The 15,911-nt window shown below is 34.6% G+C and overlaps 1 protein-coding gene across 2 annotated transcripts in view; it reads left to right on the top strand.

Annotated features, from left to right (window-relative positions):
- Positions 6,883–15,911, top strand: part of LOC109350086 — a 36,124-nt gene continuing 27,095 nt past the window's right edge. For both annotated transcript variants that reach the window (XM_019591216.1, XM_019591217.1), the window contains exons 1-4: positions 6,883–7,265; positions 7,580–7,679; positions 8,850–11,053; positions 12,437–12,551. In XM_019591216.1, coding sequence (XP_019446761.1) covers positions 6,985–7,265; positions 7,580–7,679; positions 8,850–11,053; positions 12,437–12,551 — 2,700 coding nt within the window. In that variant the 5' untranslated portion in view covers positions 6,883–6,984. The remainder of the gene's footprint in view (positions 7,266–7,579; positions 7,680–8,849; positions 11,054–12,436; positions 12,552–15,911) is intronic.

Genomic DNA, 15,911 nt, shown 5'->3' on the forward strand with positions numbered 1-15,911 from the left:
TATGAAGACAAAGCTTCAAGACAAATTAGTCTAAGTCTAAATAAGTACTTCTATCTTATACTATTGATTATACAATAGTAGTAATGCTCAAACTATTTTAAAATAAAATTAAAACACTTCAAAATATTCAAAACAATTTTCAAAAATAGTGTGTAACAGATTACTGCATCTAAGTGACAGGTTACGTGTGTTAGAAAAGAGTTATCCAACCTAAAACTAATCAAAGTAATCCATTACTGTCTTTGAGTAATAAATTACCAATATTAATGAAGTTGAGTAACTGATTACTCAACTTGCTGTAACTGATTACTCTAATTCGAAATTAAATGACTAGTGGACAGAACGTTTGGGTAATCAATTACTCAATTGATGTAATCGATTACTGAGTGTTGTTGCATCAGATTTCAGATTTCAAAATGAAAGGTTTTCATCCCGAATGAAATATCTTCACTCCAATCCATTCCTACATTTCATAGAGGCACAATGGGTGATTGGAAAGTCTATATAAAGGCATTGAATCTCACATACAAACATACACAACTCTCATACAAATTTCAAAAGCTCTTACACACATTCTGAAGTAATTTTCTACACTTTTGGCAACAAGTTTTTAAACTTTCAAAGTTAATTTTTCTAAAATTGCTTAAAGTGAAAGTGTTTCAAGTTTACCAACTTATAAAGAGCATTATTACTAAGTATACAAAAGAGTTGATTGAATTGCAAGTTACATTACTTTCAAACTTGTAAAGGCAATTCCACCATTGTTGAACATTCTTCATTGTTATTGTAGAATACTTTCAAACTTGTAAAGGCAATTCCATCATTGCTTATAAAAAGTGTAATGTCGATATTTCCTTTGGTAAAACCTTTTCCAAGTAGAAAGTTTGTTACTAAGCATGAGGAGCTTGCTTTAAGCCATAGAGAGCTTTCTTTAGTTTGTAAACATGATAAGGATGCTTGTAGTCTTCAAAACTCGGAGGTTGTTCTACAATCAATTCTTCTTATATATAACCATTAAGAAATGCACTCTTTATGTCCATTTGATATAACTAGAAATTTAAAGAGCAAGCATATGCAAGTAACAACCGAATAGCTTCAAGTCTAGCAACATGAGCGAAGGTTTTATCACAATCTATCCCTTCTTCCTGATTATATCCTTGTGCTACTAGACTAGCTTTATTTCTAACTAATTCCATTTTCATCTGATTTATTACAGAATACTCAACGAGTTCCTATAACATGCCTATTTTCTAGTATAGAAACAAGTTCCCAAACTTCATTTCTCTCAAACTGGTTCAACTCTTCCTGCATAGAAAAAATCTAGTGTTCATCCTCGATTGCATCATCAATCTTGGAAGATTCTATGTGAGAAACGAAGACCATGTTTAAACAAGCAACATTTAGCTTTAAACGGGTAGTGACACCCTTACTTATGTCGCCAATGATGTTTTCAATAGGATGATCTCGATGAGTTCCCCATTCTTTTGGTAAATTAGAATGCATATGCTCAAAAGATAGAGTATCATCTATTTTCAAATGCTTAGTATTGGTTGTTGTATTGGTAAAAGAATCTTCTTTTAAAGAGGAACTTGGCAAGTCCTCTTCATCAAGAGTTAACCCATCCTTTATTATAGGATTGATTTCATCAAAAGACACATGAACATATTCTTCCATGGCTAGAGTTCTTTTATTGAAATTTTTGTAAGCTTTACTCGTAAGAGAGTAGCCTAGGAAGAGTACTTCATCAGCTTTTGCATCAAACTTGCCTAAGTTGTCTTTACCATTATTTACAACAAAATATTTACAACCAAATACATGCAAATGAGAAATGTATGGTTTTATACCTTTAAAGAGTTCACAGGGGGTTTTATTGAAAAATTGGTCTTATAAAAACTCTATTTGACACATAACATGTTGTACTAACTACATCATCCCAAAAATATTTTGGGAGATTAGCGTCATTCAACATTGTACGAGCAAGTTCTTCTAAGGACCGATTCTTTCTCTCTACAACACCATTTTGTTGTGGTGTTCTAGGAGTAGAAAAAATGTGACTAATACCCGTATCATCATAAAATTCTTGAAAAGAAACATTTTGAAATTCTCTCCATGATCACTTCTTATAGCATCGATTTTCAGAGATTTTTCATTTTGAACTCTTTTAGCATATTTGCTAAAAGCGTTGAATGCCTCATTCTTATGAACTAAGAGTAGAATCCAAATATATCTTGAATAATCGTCTACTATAACAAGAGTGTATTAGTTACCATCATAACTTTTTGTCCTTGAAGGTCAAATAAGTCCATATGTCGTAAGTTCAATGGTCTATCGGAAGAAATCATATACTTAGGTTTGAAAGAGGTTTTTGTTTGTTTACCCATTTGACAAACACTACATAGTTTGTCTTTAACAAACTTCATTTTGGGTAAACCAACAACTAAATCTTTCTTAATCAGTTTATTCAAATGATCCATATGAATATGAGCAATTCTCTTATGTCAAAGCCATGTATCATGATTATTATTAGCAACTAACATTTTATTGGTAAAGAAGAATCTATGTCAATCATATATATATATTATTTATCCTATTACCAATTAGTTTAGAGTTATTAGAATCCTTACTTTCGATGATGCATTTATCCTAGATTTATTGTTATTACAATTAAAAGCATGGATACTTTGTTTCTGAAAATTTATTTTTGTTGAGACATTCTGTTTCTTAGAAACTTGGCTGTTAGAATAGCCAAGACCTCTTCAGTCTGTAGAATGTCTCTGATCTTTAATAATTTTGTCCATATTTTTTATACTTTTGTTTAATTTATTAATTTCAAGACTTAATGTTGAAACTTTATTTTCAAGAGTAATGCAGTGTTGACATGAAGAAGATGATGGTTTATTTTTTAATACTTCTAACTCAGTTTTTTGTTTAAAAAAAACTTAGTGAGTTTGATATATTCATCATGTAAATCATTAAATGCAAGTTGCAATTCAGAAGAAGAAAATAAGTTAGTTTCATTTACCTCTTCATCATCAGAATGATGAGATGCCATTAGTGAAAAATGTACTTGTTCTTCATTTTCTAGCTCAGAGGCAGAAATGATATCATTGTCTTCCCAAGCTATATAGACTCTTCGTTCAGTTCTCATTTCATTCTTCATTTGAAGGCATTCTTTTTCGGGTTTGGACAATCTATCTTCATATGATCATGCTTACCACATTCAAAACATATGATGTTTTGGTTTGAAGTGGAGGCATCATTATTCTTAGTGCATTTTTTTATTTGTCCAGTTTTAGTGCCTTTGTTCCTTTTAAGGAACTTATTGAACTTCTTTACAAAAATACTCATGTCTTCCATCTCTTCCTTTTCTGATTCATATCCTGATGAGTCATATCTATCTGCCTTTGCTTTGAGAGAGATATTTTTCTTCTTCTTCTCTTGTTATTCATGTTGGTCAAGTTGGTTGAGTTCCAATTCATGTTCATACAATTTACCAAATAAAGCAGCCAAAGACATTGTTGATAAACTTTTCCTTTCAGAAATGGTTGTAACATTTGGTTGCCATGTTCTACTGAGTGATCTTAGAAATTTTAAGTTCAAGTCACTATTTGATAAAGTTTTTCCAAGTGCAATAAGATGATTTGTAAAGTGAGTAAATCTCTTTTGTAAATCTAGAATTTTCTCTCCATGCTTCATATGGAACATTTCGTATTCTTGGGAGAGTGTGTTGAGTCTCGACCTTTTGACTTCCTTAATTGTTTCTTGTGTAGTCTCTAGAGTATCCCATATTTCTTTAGTAGATTTGCAGTTTGATACTCTAAAGAATTCATCAATGCCAAGTGCTGAAGTGAGATGTTCTTTGCTTTGAGATCGTATTGCACCTTCTTTTTGTCTTCATCATTTCATGAAGATTTCGGCTTCACTTCCCTCACACTATTGACAATAGTGAAGGGTTCATATGGTCCTTCCTCAATCGCATTCCAAATATCTAGATGTTGAGATTCTATAAAGATTCTCATTCTGATTTTCCAGAAGTCATAACATTCTCCAACAAAACTTGGAGGGCGATTGACATTGGAACCTTCTCCTAGAAATGATCTTGAGACCATATTAGAAACATGATCAGTTTTGAGAATAAATTACTCAAAAAAAGATTTGGTTCCAATTGTAAAATTGAGATGACAACTAAGAAGGGGGGAGGGGGGTGAATTAGTTGTTTAAAAATTATGACAGATTTTTCTGCAAAATTTAAGAGTTAATAGCAGCAGAAAATTTATGCAGAAAACGTCAAGTAAATTTAAGGAGTTAAGGGGGAAGAAAATACTCAGATATTTTATACTAGTTCACCTTCTTGTCCACCAAAGGCTACGTCCAGTAGTCTTACAGCACAAGAGATTTCTTCACTAGATATTAAGAATAACTATTACAAATTCTCACCCGAGATTTCCTTGTACCTTACCCACTCTCTAATACCTATATTACTCTTTGGAGAACAACATTTCCAAGCGATTTTATCATTTTCTTATCACACCCTTGTGACAAAAAGTACTTCAAAAATTTGAAGAAAACTTTAACTATGACAATGATTACCTTTACAAGATTTGAAACCATGTACTCTTGCAATCCAATAACTCTTTATACACTTTAATCCTAATGCTCAGAAAGTTTAAATGACTTTGAAAAACCACACTTAAGGTAACTTCCAAAAAAATAATTTCTGAAAGTTTAGAACAAGTTGCAAGAAGTGCAAAGCAAGTATTTTAGAAAAATTTAGATTGTGTATATGAGTTGTGTGTTATGAATTATGAGTTTCAATGCCTTTAAAATTTAGATTGTGTATAATCGGTTACTTAATCGATGTAATCGATTACCCAAATAGTCTGTCCAACTTAGTAATTGATTTTCACAGGCTATAATCGATTACTCTCAGGTTGTAATCGATTACACAAATGTTCTGTCCAACAGAATAATTGTTTATCGTATTGTGTAATCGGTAACTCATAAGGTGTAATCGATTACTCTGATCAATTTTTGTTGGATAGCTTGTTTCTCATTCATATAACCTATTACTTAGTTCTGGTAACCTGTTACCTAGTCACGGTAACATGTTACTTAGATCCAGTAACCTATTACGCAGTATTTTGAAAATTGTTCCATTTATACTTGTGATTTTCAATTTTCTTTTAAAATACTTTTGAGCATTACTACTATTTGTATATAATAGAGTATAAGGATAAAAGTACCTAAAGACTTAGATTCTAAATCCTTGAAGTTTTATCTTTATTGTCTTCATAAGTAATTTTCTTTTTCTTCTTTTATGTGATGTTGATGTCTTCATCAAATTCGTGTCAAGGTCCGGAGCAAGATCTTCTTCATAATATGTTGTTGGTATAATTAGTAAACATAAAATTATAATAACTCACTTGAACATTGAAGTCCTTTTTCAAGTTCTCATCCAAGGACTTCCAAGACCGGTAACCATCTAATTTATCAGACTACCCAAGTTATTATAACTCTCTTCCAAAAGTGAAGAATAAGGTACAATATAGTTATAAACAAAAGTACAAAAGAAATAAGTTTTCTTTTTAGCAACAAAATTTAAAAGAAAAATATATGTGGGCAAAAGAATGACTTTGAATATACACCTTCAAAGTTCTTAGAGATGATACTATATTAAAGCTTGTTGGACCATCGGTGCATGAACATGGTCATTTTTATAATGTTTATAAAAATAAAAAAATCTTGCAAAATTGGCTACCTAATAATGAAATCTTTTTGGACATTTTAACTCTTCATTTGAAAAGTTTGGGCTCTAGTTAGCTCCAATTAAGACATAGACTACTACTTGTCATCTATATTTTGTAGCTTCATCCCTTTTAAGTGAGGTGTGAGTCGATATTAATAGTGATAGATATGTTTTACTTGTCATTAGCATTAGTCCAAAATACCTACAGGTTGCCCATTACCTGATAGAAAAACCCATGGTCAAAACAAATATTTTGGGCCAATGGATAGATTTTTCATACACCGCCCATCTAATAACCATGGGTCAAGCAACCCCATGAGATTAATCCAAATGGTCAATGATACTCGTCATTAACATGGACATGTCGTTGAGAATGATGAGGATGGCCAAGTGGAACTCTTACACGATCAAGACTTTAGCAGCCATAGTGGGAACCATATGACAACTAGTAAACTTTAATGATTTGTTTGTGAGTTATGAGTTTACCTTAAACAAGTTTAATATATACCATTTAAGAGCTTTAGCTTGACATATTTATATACTTTAAAAAATTAAAATTATATGTTTGAAAGTCTGACATGTTTAAAAGTCTGACATGACTTGTTCACCTATTTAAAGATCTCTTAGAATATAAGTTCATTAAATAGGTCAACAAGCTTACCTTAAAATATGCTAACATGCTCTCTTTTAAATAACTCAATCTAACACTAACAATTAAACTTTATTGTTGAATACATTTTTTATTTTAAAATTTCGTATTAATAATATTAGTTATATTAAAATAATATAATATAATTAAGTAGATTAGTCTATTCTATTTAATATGTATTTTAGATAGTCTAAAGTCTAACCTATTATGCTACATATTTTTTTTTATAAAACATGGTAATTTTACTTTTTATCAAAAAGCGTGACGTATTGTTGATTCTAAAACTTCATTTATTATTTATGATTTTCCAAAATTCAACAGAAATAGAAAATAAACAAGGAAGAAAGAGATGTGGTTCAGTTCTTACACTGCGCGAAGCTATTTCTGTTATGATGCAGTTAAATGGCAATTTTTTATTGAAGGACATCTAAATGGGATATAAAGGTAACGTTCGACACGTGTCACATATAAATGTCATACTTTCCTTTTCTTCTTCCTCACTTCTCTCACGTCTAAACACCACACAAATATACCAGAACCAAATCCATCATTCAAATCAATGAACTCATGACATAACATTACAATAAATATGCTCTTTAAAAGAATAATCCGCCAGAGACTACTCTCTCTGCTCAACCCATGGCTCCTCGAAGAGCCTCAACTCGATCTCCAATTAGGGTTCCTCAACTCTCTCGCGGTTCTCACGAACCTTCGTTTCGACGTTTCGGTTCTCAACAACCTCTTCGATTCTCCTTCTCGCTTGTTTCTCACCGACCTCACCGTTCAACGCCTCACCGTTAAATTCTCCACCTGGTACGTGCCGGCCTTCACCGTCGAAGTTCACGGTGTTCGCGCCGTGCTATCGTTGCGGTAAGTCACTCACTGCTCACAGCTTCTTTTATTGAATAAACTATCACTTTAGTTTCTGAATTTGTAATTATTGATCATATTAGTCCCTGACTTTAGCAAATTAACATTTACTCCCTGAAATAGTAAATTGTCAGTTAAATTGGCGGGAATCGTTTTGACTGGACAATGAATGTAATTGTGGGTCGCCGATACAAAGACTCCAAAAACAGAAATATTCCGAACAATTTTAAAACCATGCTGACTATTGGAGGACTAAAATGAGGGTTTAGTTATTATTTTTCTTGTTTCCTTGTCATGATTATTTGGTTTTGAAGGAATGTGGAAGAGGAGGGATGCCGCACAAGACGATTGCGGGCTCAGAAGTATGATTACTCGGATTATCTCAGAAAGTGTCTTTCGGTTCTGGATCCTGAGGTAATTATGTTGTTCCAGTCTGAATTTACTCTAAGATAGTGGTTTATCTGGTTACCATCCTGTTTATTTGAATTCACAGTGAGGTAGATTAGTCTTGCTACTTAGGGAGGGAATTCTTAATTGGCAACTCGTGAAGCTTCATATTCAAACTTATTAGTCTAATGATGGATTATCCTACATAAATGCAATTAAAAATAATTAATATGGTTCATAACAGTTATCTTTTATGTAAACTGATTTGCTTACTAATGGGAGTATCACACTTTAGTTCAAATTAGCTAGAAGTATTAAACCTTTTTCTTCTGTAACTTGGTTGTTGTATAGGATATATGGAAGTTGAAAACTAATGGAGAATACTGAAAGAACTTAGGTAGTTAGGTTTAATTAATGTGGACCAAGTTTGTTAAAGCATAGAGTCAACCTTTGAGTAGGAGATGTTGTTGGATCATAGGAGCGGTGGAGCGTAACACAAAGCGTAGCTCCAACTGACATACAAAATTACATTTAAACATACACATTAACTAAAATACAAAATTCCAGGAGTATTCTTCCAACCCAGATCAGTCCTATTTCCTGGGTTAGTTCATCACCTTACCACCCCCACCAGATTCACTAGCATCAATGCTAGCATTCAACATCTTGTGTTAAAGAAAAGAGAGCAAATAGAGTGAATATAGAGAAGAGAAAGTCGCAGGCTAATGGAAGTGGTTGCAGGTTTTTGGTCAGAAACGAGAAGTTTTAAACCTTTTCTTCTGTACTCTGTTGTTGCATAGGATAAATGGAAGTTGGAAACTAAGGGAGAATACTGAAAGTACTTAGGTAATTAGGTTTAATCAGTGTGGACAATTGGAGTGATTGTAACTGTCTCAATTTCTTGTTCTAAACATTTATACATCTTTATGATAAGGAGTGGAATGGGAGTATGACTGGAAAAGGGAAGACTATTTGGTGCCTAGTCTGCAAATATGTTGAAAATGGGAAAACACTTTTTTAATTTTTGTTTATTTTTTGTAAGAGAAAATGGGAAAAAGCTAATTTGAGATTGATGTATGCTATTAAAATTCAAACAGAGAGTCATATACAAGCTGTCCACTTTTTGCAATTAGTTTACCTTTGCTGAATCAATTTCTTAAATATCATATTCACTGTTAATTTTTGTGTGGATTTTAGGGCTGTTCTGTGCATCACATTTTGGAGAAGATCTTGTTTGCTGTACCCGAGAGAAAAGATTTTACAGCATCCTTTATGAATCTTATTCTGAAAAACTTTCATCTAGAGGTAGACTACATTAACGTGGAGGTTCAATTCCCCATATTAAACAAGAAGTTTAAGTATTTTGGGGAAATAAAAGAGTTTAGTGCAAGGTCTAAGTATCTGGATAAAAAATGTCTTCTAAGAGGTTTTCTTAGTACAATTTTTATTCCCATGAAAGAGAGCTCTTTCATATTAGATGGCATTGGATTTAGGATTGGATTAAGTGGAGAAAATCACACCAATCATGTCTTGCTGTCATCTGATGTGCACTCTATCATTGAGCTACGAGATCTTAAGGTGGCAGATTGCAGTCTCTGTTTTCCAGAATTAGTCTGTTCATTCTCTCCAGATGACATTTCTGTATGTTTAGTTTTTGACAAATTGCTATCTGATAATTACAATCAAAATAGAAGTGGTAGAGAATTATGGAGAATAGCTGCCAGCAGAATTGGCCATGTCATTGTAACTCCTAGAATGTCATTGCAAAGATTAGTTGGTGTTATTGGTTATTGGATACACTATGTCAACGCTTATGAGAGTATCTTTCTGCTAACTGGGTATTCTACTGGCAACATATTGAAAAGATCCATTTCTGAGATGTCTAAGAACAAACTGATTTTGAATTCTGCTAGATACCAGTGGGACCTCATCTCTGATATTGAGAAAAAGTTGCCTGCTGAAGGCATAGCACTGGCAAGGCGAATATCCCGTCATAGAGCAGCATTGAAAGTTCAATCTGATTGTGATGAGGAATGTGTAAGCCAATGTAATTTCTTTTGCATTTCTCTTTATATATTGACACATATGTGGAAAGTGATTTCCAAGATAATGTGCTATATATTGAGCATCTTTTTTGGGAAAAAAGTAGTGCAAGATCCAGATACTGATGGATATTTGGGAAGTCATACCAAAGATCCTTGTCAAAAGTATTGCTTAGTGCTGAACTTTGGGAAAATTAGAATGACAGTTACCAAAATCAATGAAATTCAACAATCTGTATATGAGAAGTTACAGTCACATACTGGGATTGCATACTCAGATTTCCTTTCAATATGTTTCTGTATTGATGCTTTGCTATTAGTATCTGTAAAATATATTTTTGAACAGAGAGTCACTGTGTCATGTGGCCAAATGAAGGTTGAACCTGCCCCTTGGACAGTGTCATCAGAAGAAAGTACAACGAATATGCTTAGTGCAGGTAAAGGAATCGGGAAGGAAAGTATTAATGATTTGGAATCAATTTTGTGGGTTGAACCTGCAAAAATATTTCTCCATTCAGAAACTAATGGTTCCAAGGCTGAAGATTCTTGTCATTATAATATTGAAAGCTTTATGACAAAATTGTCTCTGAGTTGGAAAGGAACTTGCAGCAATTTTAATGAAAATGACATCAAATATTCTGAAAATCCTTGCTTTCTCTGTAAGGTTGAGATATCTTCCACATATCCAGATGATAAAAATTTAGATTTTGGGTTTTGTGAATGTAGTTTAATGCTGGGAAAGTTAAATTTAGTTTTGACCCATTCTTCAGTATCATCAATGTCTCTACTTCTTAGTCAGATGCAACATGCTATTTTCTGGGAGGACAGAAGGGAAACATCCATGGATTCAAATTTTGTGGATAAAACAGAAGTTGCCTGGGCTGACAAATATGAGTTTTATTCCAAAAGAATGATCACCGCCTTGCTTCAGAAGCTTCCAGAAAAACACATTCATTTTGGAGTATTTGTTGATGGTCCTTGTGTAAGGTTTTCACACAGAAGCAAGGCTGATTTGGGTGGTCAAGGCATTATTGACATAGCCAGTCAAGATAGTTTTGATCTCACTTTAGATTTCCATGAGATTGAATTGGCTCTTGGTCCACCTTCTTTACTTGGCATGGCACCATTGACATGTCAATTGAGGCTTGGCGATGCTAAAGCAGAGTGTACTAAATTGGAACCTCATGTGATTGAAATTCCAAAACCCAATAATGATAAGTATGCATCCTTTGGAAAGATTTCAGTTGGTTCCTATCTTCATGTAAATGGCATAAATGCTTGTTTGGAAAAGTCAACAGAAAAACATCAGATTCAGCTTTTTGTATTGAAGCCAGTCACCGTCCACATATTATCCTTTAGGTAGGATCTCAGCTGTAGGCTGATACTCTGTTTTCATTGTCAATTCTGCATTTTATGATGATTTCCCTCAATGGGTGTTCTTATACATTTATGAATTATGTTTCTTTTGTCTCTGGTATATCTAATTTTTTTAATTTTACAACAACAACCAAGCCTTAATAGCATGATTGGAAGTCAGGGTTGCAAGCATGAAGTGCTGCCACACTAAGTAATTCTTCTCCGCCAGTTTCATCGATGGAAGAGGGAGAATGAGAGGAGAAGAAACTGCCTGAAGCAGTGAAGCAGCAGAGGGAGAGAATGGTGGAGAAGAAGGAAACGTCCCAGTGTTGGTGGCGGCCTATGAAGCACGAATATGGATACGTGTGTCAGATACAATACGTATCCGATACATCAGCACACATTTTTTCTAAAATATGGGATACGATACGTTCAAGGATACGTGTATAAAATAATAAAAAACACATAAAATATGATAAAATTATAAGCGTAAATCAAAATATCTGAAGTAAAAAACATAATGGAAATTGAAAATCATTGTCCTCCATTATTCCAAATACCAAAAATTAGAAAATATAGAAGAATAATTCATAAAATTGCTTATTGTCTAGCCCTAGAAACACAAATAGTATCAATTTCATCTCATCCTTGATAGCGACGTTGTGGATCAGAGAGTCGGTATGGTGGACCGGCTATTGGAGGGTCAATACGGTGTGATAGTATGTTGGTATGAGTCTTTGTGGCCTTTAAATAAGTTGGTGTTTTATCGAAAATGAATCTATCTTATCCTATTTTATTGAAAACGAATCTATATTATCCTATGTTTTATTGAAAACGAATCTGATACGTGTCTTGATATTTATTTATCTTATTTTTATTTTTTGGATACTCTACGGATATGTATGCTTCATGAATCTGAGCGTATCCGTGTTGGATACGTGTTGGACACCGACACGCGAGAATGTTTGACAAATCCGTGCTTCAGAGGTGGCGGCCATGGTATGATACCATGTAAAAGAATAAAGGGAGAAGGAGATAGAGAGAAAGCTAGAGAGAGAATGAGAAAACAGAATTGAAACCAATTTTGTAATTGTGTAAAATGAAATTCAATATTACAAATGGAAGAGCAATGCTCTTTATATAGAGGTGCACAGCTAATACAAAAATAAGCTAGTGTAATCTCTAACTAATCTAACTAACTGAAACAACAATATTTAACTAATTAACAGATAATAGAGTATTTTAATAGTGATTATAACATGTTAAAATTTTGATTAGAAGCTACTTTATTTTCCCATTTTTTTGTATTTGTGATAGATATATGACTTAAAATGTGTTTTTTCATGAACTTTTGTGATTTTCGCTTATTTAATTTTGATAATGCAGGGATTACATGTATTCCTTGAGCACAACAATGTCTGCTTTTTCAGCTGCTTTGGACATAGCAACCGGAGGATTCACTGCTTTGTCATTTTTAGATGAGGTGTATATGATCAATAAGGTTGACTATTTTTGACCTCCTTAGTTAAGTCAAATGATATTTATTGTTGTCTTAATAAATTCATTGATATTATTCCGTTATACTTCCTCTCCCTTTTTCACATTCAAGTTGTTGTGGCTAAGATTATAGAGAAAATTATGTGGGATTTCCTTTGGTCAAGGGCATGTTTTTCTAGGTAAGACCTCCTTATAAGCTAGGAGGTTTGTCAAGTCTATGGAGGGTTTGTGCCTCTGTTATTTATTGTCAAAAAATAAGGCATTGGCTGCTAAGTGTCTCTGGCGATTTTCTTTAGAACCGTTCTCTTCATGGTACCGAATCAATTGAAGTCAGTGTGGTTACATACAAATCAATTTAGTGGGAAGAGTGTCTCATGCTACTTGGAATTCCTAGGGCTTATCTTCTTGTAAGTCTCAAATGACCTTTAACTTGGGTGATGGTTCTCATTCAACTTTTGGGGTGACGTGTAGGGTGGCCTTCCCCAGTTTACTTGCTTTTTTCTCCTGACTATGGCTCTTAGAACCTTAAATTTTTCAGAAATTAATGAGCTTCACTCTCTTTTGGTTTTAATTGATTCTAATCATCCTTCTTGTGCTCCTGATTCGGAAATTGGGTCTTTGATCCGTCATGAGTTATAGATGATCCTATATCTATGATATCATCAACATAAATTAGGACATAAAGTCTATATGTAGAAGATGTATGGATGATTTAGGAGGTGTCATATCTGCTGTATTGAAATCCTACTTTGAGGAGAGTTCTCTTTAGGCTCTCGAACCATTGTTGGAGTTTGTTTAAGACCATAAATAGCTTTGTGTAATTTGCAGACTAAATTCTTGTCACCTTGAAAACCTATTTGTTGTTGCATATACACTTCTTCATCAAGAAACTCATTTTGGAAGTTATTATTTATGTCTAGTTGTTCAAGAGACCAGTGAAAGGCACCAACTAGAGTTAATAGTATTTTAGTGGTAATAGGTTTAACAACTGGGGAAAATGTTTCTATACTCAACCCCTTGTTTTTGATGAAAACCTTTTGCAACAAGTTTGGCTTTGTACTTATTGATTGTACCATCGGTATTTTCCTTTATCTAAAAGCCCACTTGCAACCTATGGCCCGTTTATGAGGTGGTAGAGGAACAAGTGACTATGCTCCCATGTTTATAAAAGCATCATATTCATCTTTCATTGCATGCTGCCAGACAGGATCAGCAAGAGCCAATTTAGCACTTGTAGGTTCAGAATGAGCTAGACGGGCTGTAGGTACAATGGGTTTTGAAAATACTAGACTTAAACCTTGTCTGAATAGAGACTGAGAAAGTGGTGAGACAGGGAGATGGCTTTCTAAGGGAACAGTAGAAGGAGAAGGAGTAGGTCAAGTAATAGAATGTGGAGATGGGGATTGAGGAAACGTAGAGAAAGGATCTGGCTGAATGTGAGAGGAAGTGCTAAGAGTAGATTTAGAAGTAAATGAGGAGGGACAAACATAGGATTTAGATGCATAGGGAAAGTTTCATTTCATTAAACAAGACATCTTTGGAAATATACAATATTCTTCAAATAAACATTTGTACCCTTTATGAGTAGGGGAATAGCCTAAAAATGCACATTCATCAGATTTAAACTCAAGTCTGTGCTTATTATAGGGTCTAAGAAGTGAAAAAGAGCACACCCAAAGACTTTTAAAAGTAGAATAATGAGGAGATTTTCCAACGAGTAAGAAATATGGTGATTTATGATGCAAAGAGGCAAAAGGTAACCTATTAATGAGATAGACAACAATAGTGAATGCATGTTCGCATTGAGACATTGGTAAGCAAGCATGTGCTAAGAGATCTAGGATGACATCAAGAGTAACAATTAGATTTTGTCTATCGAGTATGGATCTAGATGGCTTTCAATGGCGATAAGTATTGGGTTATACTCAATAGGTAGCCCCTCAAGGATGACATCAAAATGGTCTTAAGTCGAAACTAAATTTTAAATGGTTATGATAAGGCTCATACCAAGCCAAGGGTCATTCATGTATATAAGAGGGGGAAAAGGAGAGTTTGGTTAAAATAACAAACTCTCCCCTTCCTGCCAGCTAGGTAGTTAATTCAGTTAGAAAGGGGGGGAACTCCTATAAATAGAAGCTTGGGGTTAGAGGGAAAGTAGTTGATAAACTGTAATAACTGATTGTGGAATCAGTGGGTTGGATCGTGGGATCCTTCTGTTCTTGTACTTCTCTATCTCTAATTCTAATAAAACAGTTAGAACCCTAGCAGATTCAATCAGAATCAAGTGCTTAACACTGGTATCAGAGCACCCTTCTGGTGCCTGTGGAGAATTGTCACCACCGCGCTGATCGTGGAAACTCTGTGTATGGTTTCTACTCGAAGTATGGCTAAGGAGAATGAGAGTGGAGCCTTGGAAAGAGAGGAGATGAGGATGAGGATGGAAATGAATGAGGCACGCACGAAGAAGTTAGAAGACTTAATGTTCGCAGTGGCAACAAAGCTGGGAGTTGCTCCAGAAGGGCACGCGTATGGGGAATGTAATGAACACGATGAAGAAGTTGATAGTATCCCTAGGAATGCTGACCATGACAAATGGAGGAAGTTGGAGATTCCCATTTTCTCAGGGGACGATGCATACGGGTGGGTCCAGAAATTGGAGAGATATTTCTCTCTTCGTGCTATCTCTGAGGCAGAGAGGATGAGGGCTACAATGGTGGCTCTGGAAGGAAGAGCACTCAGTTGGTATCATTGGTGGGAGGGGTGTAACCCAAACCCTACTTGGGAGGGATTCAAGCTTGCTGTAGTCAGGAGATTCCAGCCAGCCATGGCCCAAAATCCTTTTGAATTACTATTGTCCCTCAAGCAAGAAGGGGGTGTAGAGGCGTATGTGGAAGAATTTGAGAAATTTGCAGGGGCTCTCAGGGGAATCAATCATGAAATCGTTAGGGGAATTTTTCTGAATGGGCTGAAGGAGGAAATTAGGGTGGAGGTGAGGTTATATGAGTTGAAGACTCTCCCTGAATTGATTCAGAAGGCCATCTTGATAGAACAGAGGAATCGGGTGGTGCATAAGAAGGCCCAGACAGGGTATTCCAGGTCATTTGGGTCAAACAGATCCAGTTGTTATAACAAGGTAGTTTCTTTAGAACCCTCTAACTCTAGTAATGACAGGAAAGAGGGATCTTCTGTAGGAAGTGCAACTGTGCCGTCCAGAATTAGTTCAAATGGAGTTGTGTCTAAGTTGGGAGGTGATTACAGGAGGCTCACGAGTGCAGAGCTCAAGGAGAAGAGAGAAAAATGGCTTTGTTTTAGATGTGATGAGCCCTTTTCCAGGGACCATAGATGCAAGAATAGGCAACTACAT

This window comes from Lupinus angustifolius, chromosome LG06 (genome assembly GCF_001865875.1).
Source record: "Lupinus angustifolius cultivar Tanjil chromosome LG06, LupAngTanjil_v1.0, whole genome shotgun sequence".
Lineage (NCBI taxonomy): Eukaryota > Viridiplantae > Streptophyta > Magnoliopsida > Fabales > Fabaceae > Lupinus > Lupinus angustifolius.